Source organism: Toxorhynchites rutilus, chromosome 3, assembly GCF_029784135.1.
Source record: "Toxorhynchites rutilus septentrionalis strain SRP chromosome 3, ASM2978413v1, whole genome shotgun sequence".
Taxonomy (NCBI): domain Eukaryota; kingdom Metazoa; phylum Arthropoda; class Insecta; order Diptera; family Culicidae; genus Toxorhynchites; species Toxorhynchites rutilus.
The window spans coordinates 225,266,570-225,289,196 of NC_073746.1; the positions used below are offsets into that span (position 1 = coordinate 225,266,570).

A 22,627-nucleotide genomic window follows, 5' to 3' on the forward strand; every position below is an offset into this window, starting at 1 on the left:
ACCATGGACGATGCACAGGAAATATTGGGAATCAGATAAATTTGACGTTAAGCCAAAATAAACGCTCGTGAGAGTCTTTTACAGCTACTAGATAAAACATGTTCAGCTTTTCATAAGCTTTAAAAAACACCAATAACCGAGATTTAAACATTTGACCTTTGCATCGAAGATTCTCTATCGAACCGTTTGCTCCAATAAACCATTGAAAATGTAATGTCAAGCAATCTAATGTGAGCCTAAAAAATGTCTGCGGGAACTACTCATTTCGGTAGTCCATCATGTGTTGTACAAAAGTTACTTTGCAGTCATCATCATCATCATCATTAAAAAAAAAAAGAAACGTTTCAAAACGCTTTATAACAAATAAAGCTAATAAGCTTTCATGTAACATATGGTTCGTCACTTTTACCTTCCATTTCGGAAGAATGTCGGGAGCTGAGAGAGAGGAGCCAGCTCGCATTTGTTGTGATCACCCTTATGTCAGCGCGAACCAGTCACGGTGAACCAAGGGGAAGTATTGAAATATGTAGAAAGTTTCAACATGATATTTTTTTCGCAAGACATTTTATGTGAAAATAATTTTGACGTCGGATTACATCTTTCATTTCTATACTGGGGTGTAAGTTCAAACCTTCGAGAACGAGAGTGTTACATTGGAGAAACAGGATTTTGAGCAATACAACCGTTTCGCCGGTTGAAAGAAATGGTATGATAACCGCTTCATTCTAAAGATAAAATGTCTACGAGTTATATGTGTGTTACTTATTGATCCAAAAACTTGTTTCAATAGCTCAAAAATTGTTTTGAAAACAAGCTATTGAAATCACAAAAATTTGTATATAAGCAGGTGCCAGCTCGGAAATCCACTCAATTAAAATTGTACAGCGGTTGGATCATTTTGGAACATTTACTGCTGCAAAAATAACAAACTTGCTGCTGTGAAGAAGGCGACCAGCAAGAAGAAAGCTGCTGCTACTGCTGGTGTGGCTGCCCGAAAGTAAAAGTCAAATAAATTCTTTAAAATCGCTGCATGCAAGCCGAAAACGCTGAAGCCATAGAAATCAACAGCAACTTCGAAAAGAAAATACCATCGCCACCCAAAACGCACAACACGAGAGAAAACAAGATAGTGTTTTCAGCAAATTAAATCCAGTTCTTTTCAGAAAGAGTTTATCAAATGCTGCGGTCAAACACTGCGGTCAAACACATTCTTTTTGTAATTTCTTCGATCAATGGTGATCAACGTAAGATTACAATGAATCTCGAGAAAGACAATTCATTCCTGCTCGACACTCGCACAAACAATGTTCATCATCAACGTCACAAACGGGAAGTGGGTGTTGTGAGGGAGGGCAGAGCTGATTGGAAGCGACAAATATGTTGTCTATGGGAAATTGTATACAAATTATATCACACGTAAAGGGGAGAAAGAATCTTGACCCTTTTAGTTTTGTGGACAAGACTAATTGGTTCACCTTCACTATTAGTCAATTCGATTGGATTTTCAGTGATACTATTGCCTTGATAACTGACATGCATGTCAAATTTAAAATTTGTATATGAATGGTCCATCAGTGATGGGCAGGAATATCATGGCAAAGATGACGAGAGACTGGTAGAATAATTCTCATCTTCATCCGAATCGTGATCACTGCCTGTTGAAAATGTATACACAGCATCCTTTTATTATTTCCATCGGACACAAACAAAATCCCCTCGAAATGCACCTGAGAGAAACCAATGTTAACTCTATTCATTGGAAGATTAGCACTTATTTTATATATTCCACATACGAATATACAATTATCGCCCACATTGCAAAAATTGATTCATTGAGCTTGCAGCAATAGGTCAACCTGGAACCAGTGAAAGAATGAATGAAAGAATGAAAGAATTCGCGAAAACAGGATGAACGATCGGAAAAAGTCACAAATGAGCCAAAAACACCCATAAATTCACACAAGATCTCCACCGACAAACAAATCATAAACATCAGTTTGCTTCTTATTTCCGATATTGTTTTAGAAATAATCGAAATAATTCTTTAAGGCAATCATATCGGAATTATCAAAAGTAAAAAAAAACTTATGATTTCCAACATGATCAGTGTTCAATTTTTTTACCCTCCATATATTCCTGTTAGACAATCCTAATTTTTTTTTCTGTATTATAGTGATTTTTAACACATTATGGTTGGTTCGTCACTTTTAACTTCCATTTTTGGAAGAATGTCGGGAGAGAGAATTGAACTCGTGACCTTGAGCGTGAGAGGTACGGATGTTACCACTACGCCAGATCGCCTCCTCGACGCAGTCCTGAGTCAAAAATCAAATCGGGGATGAAAACGCCGGAATTGGAATTTTCTTGATGAGAATGTGTAAAAAGAATAAGAAGAAAACAAACTATATGTCATTCAGCAGGCTCCTCTCTCTCAGGTCGGGAGTAATAATTGAACTCGTGACCTTTTGCGTGAGAGGTATGGAGGTATATGGAGAGGTTACCACAACCTCATATCACCTCCACACGATTAAGCATAGGTTCTACAGTTTCATCGGTAAAACACGGTTTCTTTATGATTTTTCTAAACATCCCAAATTTATATTTAAGTATCTGTTCCATCGAATTTCTTTCGAAAATCGTATTTGGTTTGAACGAGAAAATTGTCACCCATATCTGGGTGACGGGGCTCCCCAAAAAATGTATCAGTCACCCATTTCTTGATGGCTGGGCCACGAACTTGTTAAATAATAACGAATATCAAATTATGTGAAATTTTTCAAATGGAAATAATTTCTCCCGAAAAAAAGTGTAACATTTTCTAAGAAAAATTGTCCACATTGTAATAATAGTGCACAGATATACAGAATTCGACCACTTGGATGGAGGCCGTTTGCAAAAATTTCATGCCTTTGTCAGGATATCAAATTGAAGGATGTTTTGGTTCAGGAGTGTTGAATTCTTTTCATCGTGATTTGTTGTTGATTGCGTTCGATTTCAGTTCAATTTGAAAATGTTCGAGACTGGTCGGTTTCTCATTTTTATCCGGATATAGTTTTGACGTTAATATTTTGTTAGGACACGGAAAGGTAAAGTTGTTTTCATTTACTCTCAAAGTAATTTTATGTTTGGCCTATGACTCAAGTCACCCTAGATCGAATCACCTAAAAATTTAAGTTCAAATGTTCCAACATGATGTTATTGATATGATTCTATTTCTACAACATCTGCATTGCAGTGTTGCATCGTTGAATGCTCCTATATGCAACATATTTATGATCACGTAACGTTTATATTCTATCACATAATTTTGCTTGTTTGGTTGGATCCTAAAACGTTTATAAAAATAGATTTTTTCAGCTATTTTGGTAAATAGCTTTGTGCAAATTAATAAATCATATTTGTTGCTTCTCGTTTTAGGATCCAACGGCAAATGCATACCAAACGAATACGTACTGTTCACGTGTATCGGTTCGGGATTCGGAATTTATGGTAAAAGTGCTAATTGAGTGAGAATTGTGAAGGTTGTGACCAGAATGCATCGAGCCAACAATCGTCAAACATTCTCTCAATTCGAGGATCTTCCGCACAATCACTATAGATGTCATAATGCCAATCAACCTCAAGAGCAACTTCGTTCATCATCTAGGCAATCGTCTTCGTCTGCTACATCAACAGTTGAGTCTGCTTTTAAGCCAACCTTACACATCTCGATAACATCATTCGCGTTGTTCAGCCGGTTGTTCGTGATAACACTACAAATCATATCGAATTATTTTATTCCGGACCACAATGCAGAAGCATTTATCGCTCCAAGAGATCCAGAAACGCCTTCGGGGAAACTGGATGGTGTTGTGGATTTTTTGTTAGGTGGGCTTCATCGTTGGGACGCCCAGTATATATTACACATCTGTGAGCATGGCTACACGTATGAGAATACGCTTGCGTTCTTTCCGCTGTTTCCGTTCGTTATTAAGTCCTTAACGATTACGCTCGGAGGAACAACCAAGTTACTGGCATATCGTGAGCTGTCGCTGTTGTTGGCTGTGCTGTTCAACATTGTATGTTTCGTTTTCGCTGCAAAGACGCTCTACAAGCTCAGCAACATGGTGCTGGGAAACAAACGGAAGAGCGAACTAGCGGTCGTACTGTTTTGCCTGAATCCTGCGTCAATCTTCTTCACCGCACCTTACTCGGAGTGTTTGTTCTCGTGGCTTTCGTTTGCCGTCATGGTGCAATGCATTGAACATATCAACTCGATGGTCATCACTATACCGATAAGTTTAAGCCTTTTGTGTCGATCTAATGGTACGTATGTAAATTTACATTACTGCGGAAGTGACTCAATGTATTGACCTGTAAAGAATTCCATTCGAATTCGAAGGTCAATTTTTTTTCTATTTTTGTATTTGGTTCAAACTTTGCAGACGCATCCTTTATGACAAAAAAGTAAAATTTATATAATGGGTTTTCCATTTTGACTATAGTCTTACTTTTGAGATGGGCCCAAACAAAAATTGCTTGAAAATTTTCAAAAAAATATAACTCAGAAGCGATTGGCCCGATTAATTTGGCTTGTTCCGCAATGTTGTAGGTTATTGTTACGGCTATATGAAGTGTGAACTGTCAAAAACAGTTTTATCTTTATTTTATTTCAAACATAACACCCAAAACTCAATTTTCTCAAAATTTGTGTTTTTGATTTTTTTAATTTTATGACTAGCTGACTGGCGAACTACGTCGCGCATAAGATCGATATTTTGATTTCAATAGTTCCGAACACTCAGGTTTTCCCGGACATAATTTTTCTGTACGCAATTTCTATTCGATGTATATAATTTCTTTTTTGGAATATAAATTTGAGGCAGACTAAGATGCATCAAACTTGATACTGACTGTTAAATTCATTTTCATTCATTCTCGAGTGAAATCGTGAGGAATGGACACCCAATCATTTTTATTTATATAGATATGTTTTAGCAGACAACCAACAAAAAAATAAAAAAAATAATAATTTGAAAATAGTTGAATTTTTGAAAATTGTTGAAATAATTTTTATAAATGTTTTTTGACCCGATTTTATGGAAGTACGCATGATTTGCAATAATAAGGTGTATGACAACATTTTGCATAACAGATTACTTCTTGACTAGACTAAGTTTCTTACACGAGAGCGTTTCACCGGAACAACAAGCGTTACGCTCGTTGTTCCGTTAGTTTTAATACCTCCTAACCAGTGTTGCCACATTTTAATCTGTACCAGAGGGGTTAAATATCTTTCTCATCTGCACTTTTTCTTCCAAAAATCATGAAAGCAAGCAAAAATCATGAAAGATAGCATGAAAAAATACTCATTTATTTACAACAAATACTACATTTACATTTGCAAGTCATTCGTGTGTATGATTATGTTCATTCATAGTTTTTTTTAATCTAGACTGCATACTATCATCCACCTAACCAACTGAACGAAATGGTTTGATATCCACTTCATTCGAATGTCAAAATGTCATCCACTCAGTTATAATTGCACAGCATGTTATCGATGCTACAAGATTGATGTGGCGAAGCTGACTTAGTTCATCAAGAAAACATTGATGAACGGCGTGCAAACGAAGAGCCCTGAGGCGTCGTGTTCGTTCAAGCTTCTCCCTAAGGTTAAAGAGGAATCCACTGTGGAGAAATGATAACACACATACACACACAACTCTTTTCGTTTGGTGGTCGTCGAGTCAGCATCGATAGCCAGCCAGAAATCGAAAAATTTCATCGCTGCTACCCGGGATAAGAAAACAGCAGCCTCTGCCGAAAAAATCAAAGCTACTCGTCTGAAGAAGAGAGCTCCCGCTACTGCCAGTGCAACTGTAGCAATACAAAAGCCAACTAAACCATCGAGAACCGTTGCACAGAAGCCGAAAACACCGAAGCCAAAGAAACCAGCAGAGCGGTTCTGAAAAAAAGTTACAGTCATCACGCATCATGCACAACACGAGGGAGTTTGTTTTTAGTAAATCGAATCTAGTTCTTCTTAGGACTAAATATTATTTCGAAGCGAAAAAAAATATATAATACGGCGATCGAATACATTCCTTTGGAATTTCTTCGATCAAGTGCGATCAACGTGATATTCACCCTCATTCTTGTTTTCGAACGAAAAGAAATCGTTAAGGAATGTACCATTTGTATTCCTGTTTTCGTACGAATCAAATCCATTCATTCGAACTTTCGAAAATTGAGCAATTCGAACGAATCGGCCATTCTAGTTTTCGTACGAATGTGTTTTTTCGCGTGGTTTCTAAACGTCACTTTTTGCTTGCGAATTGCGTTCGATTGTTAAATCAGTACATATTCATGTTTTTCGGATAATTTGAGCTTAAGTCGCACTGCCTGTTGAAAATGTATACACAGCATCCTTTTATTATTTCCATCGGACACAAACAAAATCCCCTCGAAATGCACCTGAGAGAAACCAATGTTAACTCTATTCATTGGAAGATTAGCACTTATTTTATATATTCCACATACGAATATACAATTATCGCCCACATTGCAAAAAATGATTCATTGAGCTTGCAGCAATAGGTCAACCTGGAACCAGTGAAAGAATGAATGAAAGAATGAAAGAATTCGCGAAAACAGGATGAACGATCGGAAAAAGTCACAAATGAGCCAAAAACACCCATAAATTCACACAAGATCTCCACCGACAAACAAATCATAAACATCAGTTTGCTTCTTATTTCCGATATTGTTTTAGAAATAATCGAAATAATTCTTTAAGGCAATCATATCGGAATTATCAAAAGTAAAAAAAAACTTATGATTTCCAACATGATCAGTGTTCAATTTTTTTACCCTCCATATATTCCTGTTAGACAATCCTAATTTTTTTTTCTGTATTATAGTGATTTTTAACACATTATGGTTGGTTCGTCACTTTTAACTTCCATTTTTGGAAGAATGTCGGGAGAGAGAATTGAACTCGTGACCTTGAGCGTGAGAGGTACGGATGTTACCACTACGCCAGATCGCCTCCTCGACGCAGTCCTGAGTCAAAAATCAAATCGGGGATAAAAACGCCGGAATTGGAATTTTCTTGATGAGAATGTGTAAAAAGAATAAGAAGAAAACAAACTATATGTCATTCAGCAGGCTCCTCTCTCTCAGGTCGGGAGTAATAATTGAACTCGTGACCTTTTGCGTGAGAGGTATGGAGGTATATGGAGAGGTTACCACAACCTCATATCACCTCCACACGATTAAGCATAGGTTCTACAGTTTCATCGGTAAAACACGGTTTCTTTATGATTTTTCTAAACATCCCAAATTTATATTTAAGTATCTGTTCCATCGAATTTCCCGAATCCCTGCTACCCGGGATAAGAAAACAGCAGCCTCTGCCGAAAAAATCAAAGCTACTCGTCTGAAGAAGAGAGCTCCCGCTACTGCCAGTGCAACTGTAGCAATACAAAAGCCAACTAAACCATCGAGAACCGTTGCACAGAAGCCGAAAACACCGAAGCCAAAGAAACCAGCAGAGCGGTTCTGAAAAAAAGTTACAGTCATCACGCATCATGCACAACACGAGGGAGTTTGTTTTTAGTAAATCGAATCTAGTTCTTCTTAGGACTAAATATTATTTCGAAGCGAAAAAAAATATATAATACGGCGATCGAATACATTCCTTTGGAATTTCTTCGATCAAGTGCGATCAACGTGATATTCACCCTCATTCTTGTTTTCGAACGAAAAGAAATCGTTAAGGAATGTACCATTTGTATTCCTGTTTTCGTACGAATCAAATCCATTCATTCGAACTTTCGAAAATTGAGCAATTCGAACGAATCGGCCATTCTAGTTTTCGTACGAATGTGTTTTTTCGCGTGGTTTCTAAACGTCACTTTTTGCTTGCGAATTGCGTTCGATTGTTAAATCAGTACATATTCATGTTTTTCGGATAATTTGAGCTTAAGTCGTACTGATTCTGCTGTTCAATCTATTATAGAAGGAATTGAGTCATTGAGGATTATGAATATGATTCATGAACATTATTAATATTTCATTTCTTTGTGTACTTTTTATTATTGTTTTTGCTGTTTTGCAATCCAGTTAGTAAAATTCAATAATTGGGTTGATTTTCCGGCAAAATTAACGAACGATCACTGTATGGACGACACTTTCACCGTTGCTTTAATGAAATCTTGTATGAAATTTTATTGATGCATGAAATCTTGCATCTGATGTTTATGTTCGAAAAAGGTCTTGTTCGAACGGATTCGTACGAAAACAAGAAAGTATTTTTCGAAATTGTTCGAATCTAGTCTTTCGAACGAAAGTCAGATACGGCCGTAAACAAGAATAAGGGTGATTACTTCTTTCGGCAACTTACTAGGGGTACAATGATTCTTGAGAAAGAATATTCATTCCCGCTCGACGGTCGCCGGCAAACGATGGTTACTCAACAATTTCTCAAACGGGCAATGGGTATTGTGAGGAAGGAAGAACGAGCACAACATTTATGCAGACTGATTGGAAGCGATATATATTTTGACTATTGGAAATGAGATAGATGCAAATTTGAACAAATGATCACTAAACCAACGGTAGTCCTAAGTCAACCTTGCGGTTATACCATAGATATAACCCTCAGCTAGTTTTGTTTCAAAAGATCTACAATTTTTTACTTTCATTACAGTTTGTAAATTTCCTAACTTTTATTTTATCTACGGAAACTGGAATAAATGAATGGTATTTTTGTGTTCCTTGAATAGTATTCGCTTTCGTATATTGTTCATTATGCTGTTGCTGGATATTGTCATACTCTATTGTACTACAATTACTAACGACCCACATTAGATAAACCGTATTTTTAGGCTTTGGGTTATGAGATTCACATTTTCGTGAATGGTACATACACTTCTTCTTCTTCTTCTTATATGCCACTAACGTTCCTAGAGGAACTCCCCCGTCTCAACGTAGTATTACTTGCGTCATTTTCATTAGTACTTAGTTGAGATTTCTATGCCAAATAACACGCCTTGAATGCATTCTGAGTGGCAAGCTCTAGAATACGCGTGACCACAGTGCAAGTCAGAGGAAATTTTTTTGAAGAAAAATTTCCCCGACCAGAACGGGAATCGAACCCGAACCCCCGGCATGTTAGGTTTGACGCTAACCACTCGGCCACGGGAGCACACATGGTACATACACACACGTTGTGAGTTCCCAGAGCAAGTTAAGAGTTTACAGTTTTTGAACAGTTTGGCGTTTTCCGTTCTTCCTATTCGTTACACAATCACACTAACCAGGGAATGCTCGATTGATTTTATCATCCTCGTAAAATCACATAACACATGTGCTCCCGTGGCCGAGTTATTAGCGTCCCACATTATCATGCCGGGGTTTGGGTTCGATTCCCGTTCTGGCCGGGGGATTTTTATTCAAAAGAAATTTCTTCCGACTGTGCACTGTGTTCAAGCGTATTCTAGAGCTTGCCACTCCAGAATACATTCAAGGCGTGTTATTCGACATAGAAATATCAACTAATTAGTACTAGTAATAATGACGCAAGTAATACCTACTTTGAGAAGGCAAAAGTTCCACTGGGAACGTTAGTGCCATCCAAGAAAATTGCATAACCGCGTGCTTGATATTTTCATTCAGTCCACTGGCTACCCTAGCACTCCGCTTTCATTTGCTAATCTCAGGCAATACAGTCAAAAGTTGAAAATGCTCAGCCCTTTTCGTCGCTTCGAAGGGGAAACAATGATCTGGAGGTCATTGTCGACACACAACGTTCATACAACGCTCTCCATCTTCTTCTTCAATGGCACTAACGTTCCTAACGTTCGCTTTTTCAACGTAATATTACTTGCGTCATTTTTATTTGTGCTTAATGGAAATTTTTATACCAAGCAACACGCCTTGAATTTATTCTGAGTGACAAGCTCGAGAATATATGTGAGACCTGTGCAAGTCGGAAGAAAATTCATCGACGAAAAATCCCTCTGAGTGATTTCGATTCGACGCGGTCAGTGGGCTGTGTCAACAATTCATTGTCGCCGTTTACGCGAAGGTAGAGAGCGAACGACTGCGATTCCTACGACACAATAAACACAAGCGGCGTGAGGAAGAATACATTCTCTTGCGAGACGCTATCATGAGGAACGCCGACACAGCCTTTGTCAGGCCAAAACGCAATGCATTGTCATGACCAAGGATGGAAAACAAGGGAGCATGATGCGATTTATCGCAAACTGCACAGATCGCGATCTGTATAAACTGCGACTAACGATGAATCCTCTCCCATCATAACATAATGTATCATAATGTTTTTCTCTTGGTAACTCTGAGTTGACCAAAGTATTGCTAGACTGAATCTAGCTCGAACAATTGGGTTACTCTCCTTCCTCGTTTTGTTAACAACTCGTAACAAGAATTAGCTCCATGGGAATGAGTATCTCTATGGCGTACGATTGACGATTCTCGCTCTCTCGTCCGGGCGTTCAATTTTCCTCTCCGAGCGCAGTTTACTTCGATGAAACTGAAGTAAAAAAAAGCACGTGAGCACGTACATATTTACTCATAAAATTGTAGGATTGTTAAACTTTACATAATTTATTCACAGTTTGTGGGGGGAATATTCATACGACTCAAATGGGTAACGATTATCTGATATCACAAAGTTGAGAAAGTTAAACAAAAAACCTAATGTTCGTGCGATGAAACCAGCTCAACGTATTAATCTTTGGATGCATTAGAAGCGCTCTTGAACAGTCTGCCAAATAAAAGATTTTTTTTTGAGGTTCATCCATTTAAGAAAATCAACATGATCAAATTGTTATATTGAAATATATTGATATCGCGGGACATTTTCGTTTCTTTTGCCAATTGCGGGACGTTTCGCGGGACGGAATCTTACGCGGGACATTTTGTTGAAATGCGGGACGTCTGGTCAGTTTATCATGAGGTGTTGGTTCGGTTGTTCTAGACGACATAGGAATACATTCCATCTGATCGTCTTTAGAAAGGTCAATGACCTTTAAAGGATAAATTTATCTTGGGGACATCAAATTGACGTTCATGACTCCCAGTCTGACATTTATCCGCTCTGATAATAATTGTGTGGTCCTCACAAAGCATATGTTCCAATGCCGTCAGTTCACTGACATTCTTCGCATACGGTTTGATGATTAGGTAGGATGTTTATAATCATTTGCAGCGATACCGATTGTTCCAACAGTATGCATTCGACACTATGGAGACTGAATACCTGAAATTAACCAGATTCAACCAAGCAAATCTGCTATCAAAGCAGTATGTACACTTAAGAGAAGCAACCAATTTGAAGGGATATGAAAAAAACATTGGTCGTTCACTAAATCTACTGCCACATATGTCGGAAGTCCACGATATATGAATAACATACGTCCATACTAATTCATTACATTTATTTGTAACGAAAAACGTAACCACACAGAATTGAATTAATCAAATATGTGATCCGTTTTGTCTTCAAAATCAAAAAGCGTCCTCAATACAATCGAATTCGAAAAGTGTTTCGTGAAATCACTAATTGAATTATTATTATAAAAACTATTTGGAGAGAAATGTGAATGCTCAGAATTATTGGAATCTAAAAAACGATTTTGGACGGGATAAGATTCGCCCAAATCTGCTAGTAATAAAATTAATCAATTGCATCGATTACCCGTCTGCTGTCTGTCAGGCGGAGAACGACAGCCAAATAAAATCGTCACGAGAGTGAGTCAGCCACTCACTGCAGTCAGTGCAATAGAGAATTGAAAATCCCACGACGAGTGTCATAAGATCTCAGTTAATCGTCTCCTGTACATTTTACGAACAAGATCTCATCATCCGCTCTATGGAATGGGATTAATCGTTTGTGGCTTGCGCTCACGATAAACCTTGAGTAGTGGAAGTAATGCTTCGAGAGTGCATGCAGTGGGGATTCCTCTTTCATATTGCTTTTTTGAGATCATGGTAGCTCACCGTTCCAAGTATTCTCCCTGTGTACATGTGAGGAATAAAAGAGTATCGTATGCTGGGGTTAATTTCAAAACATCCAACTAGAGAGATATACCATCCCTGGTTTAGACATTATAGCGCGTGTGTTCATACAAAACATGATGCTTTTAATGAGCTTTATAACAACATTACACGTATTGAATTATCACACACGTTGTTTGATGTATTCAGTTGAGTTAGGTTCGGTTAGCGAAAAAAAACGCTCTTAGGAAATTAATAGTGTAATCTCCTCGGGAATTCCCGATCAACCTGTTTTGTGATCAACTATCCTCCCGAACTTCTAAACGAAAGCCACGAGTTTCATGCTCAATTTATATGAATTGAAAATGGTAGTGGATTTTCGACTATAATAACCCCGCTTTTAAAACAAAAATGAAAATAAGCTCTCCCGTATCAATTATGTGTTCTATGTAACAGTAATACTTTCTGTAACACATTCAAGTGGGAAAAAACCTTGAACGAAAGTTTTGTCTGATAATAATTTTATATTATGGATAAAGTTTTGACGGAAATAAATAGTTAAGTAAGGTTTAGGACTATGTTTTCTAAATATTCAAATAATATCGAGTAATAATTTTTATTTCTTACATATGTTTTGTCTTTCACATTTTACATTTTTTACATACATTGAAATAAGAAAATAAACGATTTGTTTTATGTTTGTCATTGTCACACTCCATTCCTCAGTACGTGATAGATGTGACTTTCGTTCAGATCATTCCATTCGTTCTATTTTACCGATCACATTCGGTAAGGTTTGAAGATCGTAAAAGCATTCAAAACATTCATGATACATTAGCTATTTTTATTTAACAACAAATTAGTCACTAGAAATAATTTAAATGGCAGAACAACGTTTACCGGGTCATATATGCATATGTATGCTATAATATTTTTGTCCATATTTTTTTTTCATATTGATTCGCTTTGGAATAAGTAAGTAAGTTATGCGCTGCAACATCCAAAACAATTCAAATATCAAAAGATTAATTTCTAAGAAATATCTTCTTGAAAAACAAAAAAAAAGATTTATTTTAATGTATATTTTTTTACACAACTTTATACCACAAAAATTAACCACATCACTTAATTAATTAAAGCATTGCAGTCGAAAACTATCTACTTCTAGGTTTCAAAGATTCGAAAATCACCCAAAAACGACAAAAGTTGAGAATTTTTAGTAATTTTTTTTTAAATCACTGTATCTCAGAAACGGTAGCATTTAGCAAAATTTTTCCGTACACCTTTTGACTGCAAATTATGCGTACCTTCATAAAATCCTTTCTAAAACATTTCTAAGAAACATTTCAACAATTTTCGAAAATCCAACCTTTTAGATGAATTATAACGTTTTTGTTCATTATTTCCAAATGTTGGCGCACTGTGCATTGGTGCTGTAACATATCAAAATATTAAAACAAATCAAAGACACCATTTTTGAGAAAATTGAGTTAAACCGGTCGTATTAAATTTGGACATGGGTGTTGTGCTGGTCGGAATTATTATTAATTTCTTGTGAACTTTAGATATGTATTTACGGGAAAATGTGTTTTAACGTTATGTTTTCGTTCAGGTATATTATATTTAACAATTCTCCTTCCTGTGATATCTTTCGAAACAGTCCCCAACATGCAGTCCTGGTTTTTGATCTACACATCTATATAATACCGAAATACATGAAATTGTCAATTAAACCTTTCCCCAAGCATCGGTGACAATTTCTGCTGAACTTATACTAAGTACTGTTATTTATAATTCATGAAGCACAGTTTTGATTCGTTAATAGGTTACCCAGACATAAAAACTTGTTTAGAACAAGTGTAAGTATCATTGTTGAAAAAGAATAAGATTAGTACAGTTCTTCGCTATGTTGGCTAAGAGCCACCGAACGACCACAAAGAGTTGAGTGTTATTTTCGAAATAAAATCCTCCACATAGTCCCAATAATAACCTAAAACATTGCATAAGACACCAAGTCAATTGGGCCAACCGTTTCTGATTTATATATATATTTTTTAAATTTTGAATATTTGCTTAGGCTCTTCTCGAAAGTAAGGCTAAAGTCAAAATGATAAACCGCTAATTCAAATTGTCCTTTTTGATCATAAAGAATGCGTCTGCAAAAAAATCGTCGTTTGGAATCATCGTGGGAGCTGTTCCACAATGAATTCAAATGACGATTTTTTACCTTATTTTTCATATTTTTTTATTTGGCTCAAATTGTTGTTTAATTCCTTGCTTCAAAAACAAAAAAAAAACTATAATGCTTGGTAATGCTAATTTGGCGTTCATAGATTTTAAAGACTCGATAAAATCTCATTCATTTGATGTTGAACAAATAATTTCATAATAATATAACAGGAGTACCGGTAAGTTTCTTGGTATTTTTTTCAAAAATTAATGCTTTATTTTGCAAAAATGGTTACAAATTTAATATTCAAAGTATTGCCCATCGCTAGTCACAACTTTTTCCCATCTTTCTGGCAATTCACGGATTCCTTTGCGGAAATAATCGGCAGGTTTGTCGGCTAACCACGGATCGATCCAATCGACCGGCGAATGGGATAGGACCTCCCATTTCGGCGTTTCCAAGTAGTTTTTGACCGGTTTCGCGACATGTGGCCGAGCATTGTGGCCGTTTTTTCCTTGAGTACACGGCTCAAGCGTATCAATTGTCGTCGGTAGAGAACCCTCGTAATGGTTTCATTCGGTTTTAGCAGCTCATAGCACACCACACCCAGCTGGCCCCACCCAATAGACAGCATAATCTTTGGGTCGTAAATATACCGCGCGGCCGTCGATGTTGATGCATATTCATACGTTATCCGACGTTTAGGATTGGACCCACTTTTCATCGCCAGTAACGATTCGTTGCAAAAAAAACCTTTCTTTTATGCCGTTGGAGCAGTTGTTCCCACGTGAAAAAACGGCGTTCGACGTCTCGTGGCTTCAATTCATACTGCACCTAATGTCCTATTTGTCCGTTTTGTCTTCAAAATCAAAAAGCGTCCTCAATACAATCGAATTCGAAAAGTGTTTCGTGAAATCACTAATTGAATTATTATTATAAAAACTATTTGGAGAGAAATGTGAATGCTCAGAATTATTGGAATCTAAAAAACGATTTTGGACGGGATAAGATTCGCCCAATTCTGCTAGTAATAAAATTAATCAATTGCATCGATTACCCGTCTGCTGTCTGTCAGGCGGGGAACGACAGCCAAATAAAATCGTCACGAGAGTGAGTCAGCCACTCACTGCAGTCAGTGCAATAGAGAATTGAAAATCCCACGACGAGTGTCATAAGATCTCAGTTAATCGTCTCCTGTACATTTTACGAACAAGATCTCATCATCCGCTCTATGGAATGGGATTAATCGTTTGTGGCTTGCGCTCACGATAAACCTTGAGTAGTGGAAGTAATGCTTCGAGAGTGCATGCAGTGGGGATTCCTCTTTCATATTGCTTTTTTGAGATCATGGTAGCTCACCGTTCCAAGTATTCTCCCTGTGTACATGTGAGGAATAAAAGAGTATCGTATGCTGGGGTTAATTTCAAAACATCCAACTCGAGAGATATACCATCCCTGGTTTAGACATTATAGCGCGTGTGTTCATACAAAACATGATGCTTTTAATGAGCTTTATAACAACATTACACGTATTGAATTATCACACACGTTGTTTGATGTATTCAGTTGAGTTAGGTTCGGTTAGCGAAAAAAAACGCTCTTAGGAAATTAATAGTGTAATCTCCTCGGGAATTCCCGATCAACCTGTTTTGTGATCAACTATCCTCCCGAACTTCTAAACGAAAGCCACGAGTTTCATGCTCAATTTATATGAATTGAAAATGGTAGTGGATTTTCGACTATAATAACCCCGCTTTTAAAACAAAAATGAAAATAAGCTCTCCCGTATCAATTATGTGTTCTATGTAACAGTAATACTTTCTGTAACACATTCAAGTGGGAAAAAACCTTGAACGAAAGTTTTGTCTGATAATAATTTTATATTATGGATAAAGTTTTGACGGAAATAAATAGTTAAGTAAGGTTTAGGACTATGTTTTCTAAATATTCAAATAATATCGAGTAATAATTTTTATTTCTTACATATGTTTTGTCTTTCACATTTTACATTTTTTACATACATTGAAATAAGAAAATAAACGATTTGTTTTATGTTTGTCATTGTCACACTCCATTCCTCAGTACGTGATAGATGTGACTTTCGTTCAGATCATTCCATTCGTTCTATTTTACCGATCACATTCGGTAAGGTTTGAAGATCGTAAAAGCATTCAAAACATTCATGATACATTAGCTATTTTTATTTAACAACAAATTAGTCACTAGAAATAATTTAAATGGCAGAACAACGTTTACCGGGTCATATATGCATATGTATGCTATAATATTTTTGTCCATATTTTTTTTTCATATTGATTCGCTTTGGAATAAGTAAGTAAGTTATGCGCTGCAACATCCAAAACAATTCAAATATCAAAAGATTAATTTCTAAGAAATATCTTCTTGAAAAACAAAAAAAAAAGATTTATTTTAATGTATATTTTTTTACACAACTTTATACCACAAAAATTAACCACATCACTTAATTAATTAAAGCATTGCAGTCGAAAACTATCTACTTCTAGGTTTCAAAGATTCGAAAATCACCCAAAAACGACAAAAGTTGAGAATTTTTAGTAATTTTTTTTTAAATCACTGTATCTCAGAAACGGTAGCATTTAGCAAAATTTTTCCGTACACCTTTTGACTGCAAATTATGCGTACCTTCATAAAATCCTTTCTAAAACATTTCTAAGAAACATTTCAACAATTTTCGAAAATCCAACCTTTTAGATGAATTATAACGTTTTTGTTCATTATTTCCAAATGTTGGCGCACTGTGCATTGGTGCTGTAACATATCAAAATATTAAAACAAATCAAAGACACCATTTTTGAGAAAATTGAGTTAAACCGGTCGTATTAAATTTGGACATGGGTGTTGTGCTGGTCGGAATTATTATTAATTTCTTGTGAACTTTAGATATGTATTTACGGGAAAATGTGTTTTAACGTTATGTTTTCGTTCAGGTATATTATATTTAACAATTCTCCTTCCTGTGATATCTTTCGAAACAGTCCCCAACATGCAGTCCTGGTTTTTGATCTACACATCTATATAATACCGAAATACATGAAATTGTCAATTAAACCTTTCCCCAAGCATCGGTGACAATTTCTGCTGAACTTATACTAAGTACTGTTATTTATAATTCATGAAGCACAGTTTTGATTCGTTAATAGGTTACCCAGACATAAAAACTTGTTTAGAACAAGTGTAAGTATCATTGTTGAAAAAGAATAAGATTAGTACAGTTCTTCGCTATGTTGGCTAAGAGCCACCGAACGACCACAAAGAGTTGAGTGTTATTTTCGAAATAAAATCCTCCACATAGTCCCAATAATAACCTAAAACATTGCATAAGACACCAAGTCAATTGGGCCAACCGTTTCTGATTTATATATATATTTTTTAAATTTTGAATATTTGCTTAGGCTCTTCTCGAAAGTAAGGCTAAAGTCAAAATGATAAACCGCTAATTCAAATTGTCCTTTTTGATCATAAAGAATGCGTCTGCAAAAAAATCGTCGTTTGGAATCATCGTGGGAGCTGTTCCACAATGAATTCAAATGACGATTTTTTACCTTATTTTTCATATTTTTTTATTTGGCTCAAATTGTTGTTTAATTCCTTGCTTCAAAAACAAAAAAAAACTATAATGCTTGGTAATGCTAATTTGGCGTTCATAGATTTTAAAGACTCGATAAAATCTCATTCATTTGATGTTGAACAAATAATTTCATAATAATATAACAGGAGTACCGGTAAGTTTCTTGGTATTTTTTTCAAAAATTAATGCTTTATTTTGCAAAAATGGTTACAAATTTAATATTCAGAGTATTGCCCATCGCTAGTCACAACTTTTTCCCATCTTTCTGGCAATTCACGGATTCCTTTGCGGAAATAATCGGCAGGTTTGTCGGCTAACCACGGATCGATCCAATCGACCGGCGAATGGGATAGGACCTCCCATTTCGGCGTTTCCAAGTAGTTTTTGACCGGTTTCGCGACATGTGGCCGAGCATTGTGGCCGTTTTTTCCTTGAGTACACGGCTCAAGCGTATCAATTGTCGTCGGTAGAGAACCCTCGTAATGGTTTCATTCGGTTTTAGCAGCTCATAGCACACCACACCCAGCTGGCCCCACCCAATAGACAGCATAATCTTTTGGCCGTAAATATACCGCGCGGCCGTCGATGTTGATGCATATTCATACGTTATCCGACGTTTAGGATTGGACCCACTTTTCATCGCCAGTAACGATTCGTTGCAAAAAAAACCTTTCTTTTATGCCGTTGGAGCAGTTGTTCCCACGTGAAAAAACGTCGTTCGACGTCTCGTGGCTTCAATTCATACTGCACCTAATGTCCTATCTTTCGGATAATTCTCATGGCTTTAAAATGATCGGATATGGTTTGCTGAGCCACTCCAAGTGTATCTGCAAGTTCTTGTTGCGTTTGTGACGGATCTTGATCGAGTAAAGCCTCCCTTTCTCCATCTTCAAACTTTTTTGGCGGTCCGGAAAGTTCTTCGTTTTCCAAGTCAAAATTACCACTTTCAAACCGTGCGAACCACATCTGACACGTTCGCTCAGATGGAGCATGGTCACCATAAACTTCCACCAAAATGCGACGACTTTCCGCAGCTTTTTTCTCCATATTGAAGTAATGAAGTAACACTCCTCGCAAAAATACTCTCGTTGGTACGAAATTCGACATATTCGAAGTGGCAAAAAAACTATGTTGTTTACGTGTTGAAGCGTAAAAAAAAGTTCGAAAAAGACGCGCAATGACAGTAGCTTTCCAACGAATGTCTGGAAATTTGATTCACTGGAATAATAATCAAGTTACGCCATCTGTTGTAAAACCGAAGAAAATTGCCGGTCACCTAATATATAGCATGGGTCACTTCCAATCATTACTAAAACAATTTCAAGTCTTCATTCACCATCTTTTCTCGACAGGTATTTTAAACGTCGGTTTTCTGTTGTACTTCACCATGCGTCGCATGGTTACTCAAACGGCATATTACAACATCCTCTGCATCGGATCGAAACTATTCACGATTTTGATGATCATCAGCTTCCATTACGGCATCGCGCAAGTGTACAACTATTACTTGTTCTGCTTCGAACAAAAATTCATTTTTCCGGACCACATAAAGGAATACGCCGCCTCTCATCATCTTGTGCTGGCGGGGAACAAAACCAACGAGTCTTCACCGTGGTGCTCAAACGATTGGCCTTTATCCTACTCTTATGTACAAAACCATTATTGGAACGTAGGATTTATGAACTACTACCAATTGAAGCAATTACCGAATTTTCTTCTTGCCTTACCTGTTATCTATTTAGTAATTAGCAATTCGTACGCATACATTCACGACAACTGGGCCTTTTGTGTTCGATTGGGCCTGTTTCAAGTGAACAAGAAGCAAATGAAACACATGAAAAACTACGATCGGCTAGCTTTCGTCTTTGTGGTTCACGGTATGGTGCTCACGCTGTTCAGTGTTTTCTTCGTACATATCCAAGTGACCACACGTCTGATAGCTTCCTCAAGCCCTTTACTATATTGGTATGCTGCCGAATATTTTACGGGAAACAAAGCCTTCATCAAAAGGCAAGTCATACGGAAACTCTCCAAACAGGTTCAAGACGGGACTGAGTCATGCTCTCACATTGAGAATTATGTGGAAATAAACGAAATATTAGATTTTAAAGCGATGAATTTAACACAGAAAGCTATTTTATCGTACTTTGTGGGCTATGCCGTTATTGGCACGGTTCTGTTTAGTAATTTTCTTCCATGGACTTGAACTCATGTTTGACCATCCGCAGTCGTATACAATTGTTAGTTAACTAGTTGATCTATTTATGATAAGATAAGTAATACGAAGCGAAACTTTTACTTGAATCAAACTTACAATCAACTCGCGGAACTTAAAATACCAATTTCAATCAAAAACATTAACATCACTGAATGAACAGGTTAATATTAAGAAGTTATTTCAATTTACTGATTGTAGTTCGCTGAATGAATAGAAATAAAGCAACAGAAGAGTGAAATAGTTTGCAGCTGTTTATTGAAGGCTGTAGTGATAGGACCAGTAGCGCTCGTTCTCTTTTTAGAAATTGATGAAAAACAATTGAACCTTTTACATAATTTCGATTAGGTGTTCATCAATGTTATCGTACATTTATTCAAGTTCTGTATTAGTATTTACAGCGGAATCTGACCATTTTAATCTACATTAAAAAAACGAACAGATTGGAACATACGTGTTCTTCTCGATGCTCAACAAGATTTTAATCCTAGGAATGTTGATAACGAGTTTTACTTAAATAAATTCATATTGCTTTATAGAAAGCATTAGACAGAATGTTTTAACTTCATATACATCTATTAGCCTTGAACGAAAATTTAATTTTGTAACAAAAAAGTCACGCATCTTACCGTTCATTTAGTTTTTATCATTTAGTTTTGCTCAGGTAATGACAAAATTTAATTTGAATATTGTGGCTCGTTTCCAATTAAGTTTCTGGTAGTTGCCAAAGATAGAGTATTTCAATATTGGTTTACAGAATCGGATAATTCATAAAACTATGAACTAGTTATTTCAAATGTGCGTAGCGCGAAATTGTTCTAGTCTGTACGATAGGTTAAGTTTGAGTTTGAAAAATTTTATTTGTGTTGAGTTGAATAAAATATGTATAGCTAGAATCAATCTAATTCAGATGATGGAATATATTTTGATCTTCGGCGAACCTCGAGGGTTTTCAAAACTCTATGTGCTGAAAAATAGCATGATATTGTGGCCGAATACTACGATCTGCCTTTCTCCTGCACACAGTTTTACGTATTGCTTCATTATTAATATCACGGCCGTACATAAAATTGCAAGAATGCAACTTATTTACACTGACACAAAAAAAAACTTTGGAAACTTTATTTTTTTTATTGAATTTGACAAAAAAAATTATTTATTATTTTGGGCAGCCTTCGATAATTTTTCTAAAATGATGAATTGTCTGACTATTTACTCAAAATTTCTTTTATGTGTTTGCCATAAGTGTTGTTCCAGCTTTTAAACAGGCGAGTGTGTACCTTTGCAAGTCGGAGAAAATGAACGATTATCATTCGGTCACGAAAGCAGATATGCTTCCTCACATCCTTTTAATATTTTTCTTGTATGTTACTATGGGAGCATCAACTCTTCGAATACTGGTCTCTACCTTCATTGGTTAACACTAGATTGCCCAACGAAGTCATTTTGACTGCTTTTAAATTTCAATCACAAAAACAACTATGTATTCAATGACACAAATATTTCAGAATGTTGTGACTTTTTATACAACACTTAAATGCGTTTGTTGATAATAGCAGTTACCTCTCCCTCTTTCATTTCCGGTACATCTGTATGTGTTATACCTATATTGCCCAGAGGCAGTCATTTTGACTGCTTGGGTATTTGAAATAATCTAATGACTCTTATAACTGAATTGAGTAAATTTCTTATATAACCAGTTCTGGCTTGTATTATTTTTCAATTACCGTCACATGATAACATACAGGAACATGGTAAATTGTGGATTTGGGTGTATATTTGATAAGTCGCAATTTCTCTAAAGCTAAATAGTAAGTAGCCCTTGTTGTTAGAACCTTCATGCATCTATACATGTGCTAACAAGTTGTTTATTTTATGTCTTTTAACCCATAAATTCAGGAAACAAATATGAAATAGAACTGTGTTATTGAAAAATGAAGATTGTTCCGATATAGAATCAGATACAACAAATTCTGAACCACCATCTGAAGATGAAGCGGATTATATTCAAAGTGAAACTGTAAGTATCGGCTAGCTCAGAGGTTACTGTTACCTCAGGGTCGGCACTTCACCAGAAACACGAAGCGGACTCACGGCTTAAGCGGTAGTTAGTAGAGGACTCAATTGCACCATGGATTCAACAGGTTTGAGAAGTGAAAGGTAAGTAAGGTAAGTATGTTCTATATTTTTTTTATTTCTTTTCAGGTGTTAGTATTCGAGGCGGCCGAGCAGGAATCGATGGAATCCTTGGATCGAGGAAGGTAAGAGAGGTAAGTTTTTCTTTGGTGGCTACTCACGCACGATGCCCGCCAACGGAAGTCAACCTCATCGGTTCCAGAGACGGTGAGCGGGGGTCAAGCTCATCCAGTCCTCACCGTACTTTCCCCTCAAAAACGTCCGGTAGACTCACCCGTTGACGTGTGGAGCAACGATGACAATGGGGCTCGTTGACCACTGGCACTTCCTAGAGCTGTGCGTTCTCCGTCGGACCAAGGCGAGGAGGGTTGAACGTCGCACGACCGTTGCGGTTCCCAGGAACGCGTTGTTTACCACCCTTATTTACTCTCGCACGGAACTCTTAAAAGACAAACTACTTCCAAAGTATCTATTCCGTTTTAATATACAC

The 22,627-nt window shown here is 36.6% G+C and overlaps 1 protein-coding gene across 3 annotated transcripts in view; it reads left to right on the forward strand.

The window, feature by feature from the left end:
- The first annotated feature begins 2,911 nt into the window (after positions 1-2,911).
- The window catches only part of LOC129774751 (probable ATP-dependent RNA helicase DHX34), a 38,733-nt gene continuing 19,017 nt past the window's right edge, over positions 2,912-22,627 (forward strand). For 2 of the 3 annotated variants that reach the window (XR_008742765.1, XM_055778689.1), the window contains exon 1: positions 3,473-3,674. Coding sequence is in view for 1 of the 3 variants with exons in the window: in XM_055778689.1 (XP_055634664.1) it covers positions 3,607-3,674 (68 nt within the window). In the remaining 2 variants the exon portion in view is untranslated. Of the gene's footprint in view, positions 3,087-3,472; positions 3,675-22,627 lie in introns of those variants that run through there. The other variant, XM_055778690.1, reaches the window with a different exon arrangement.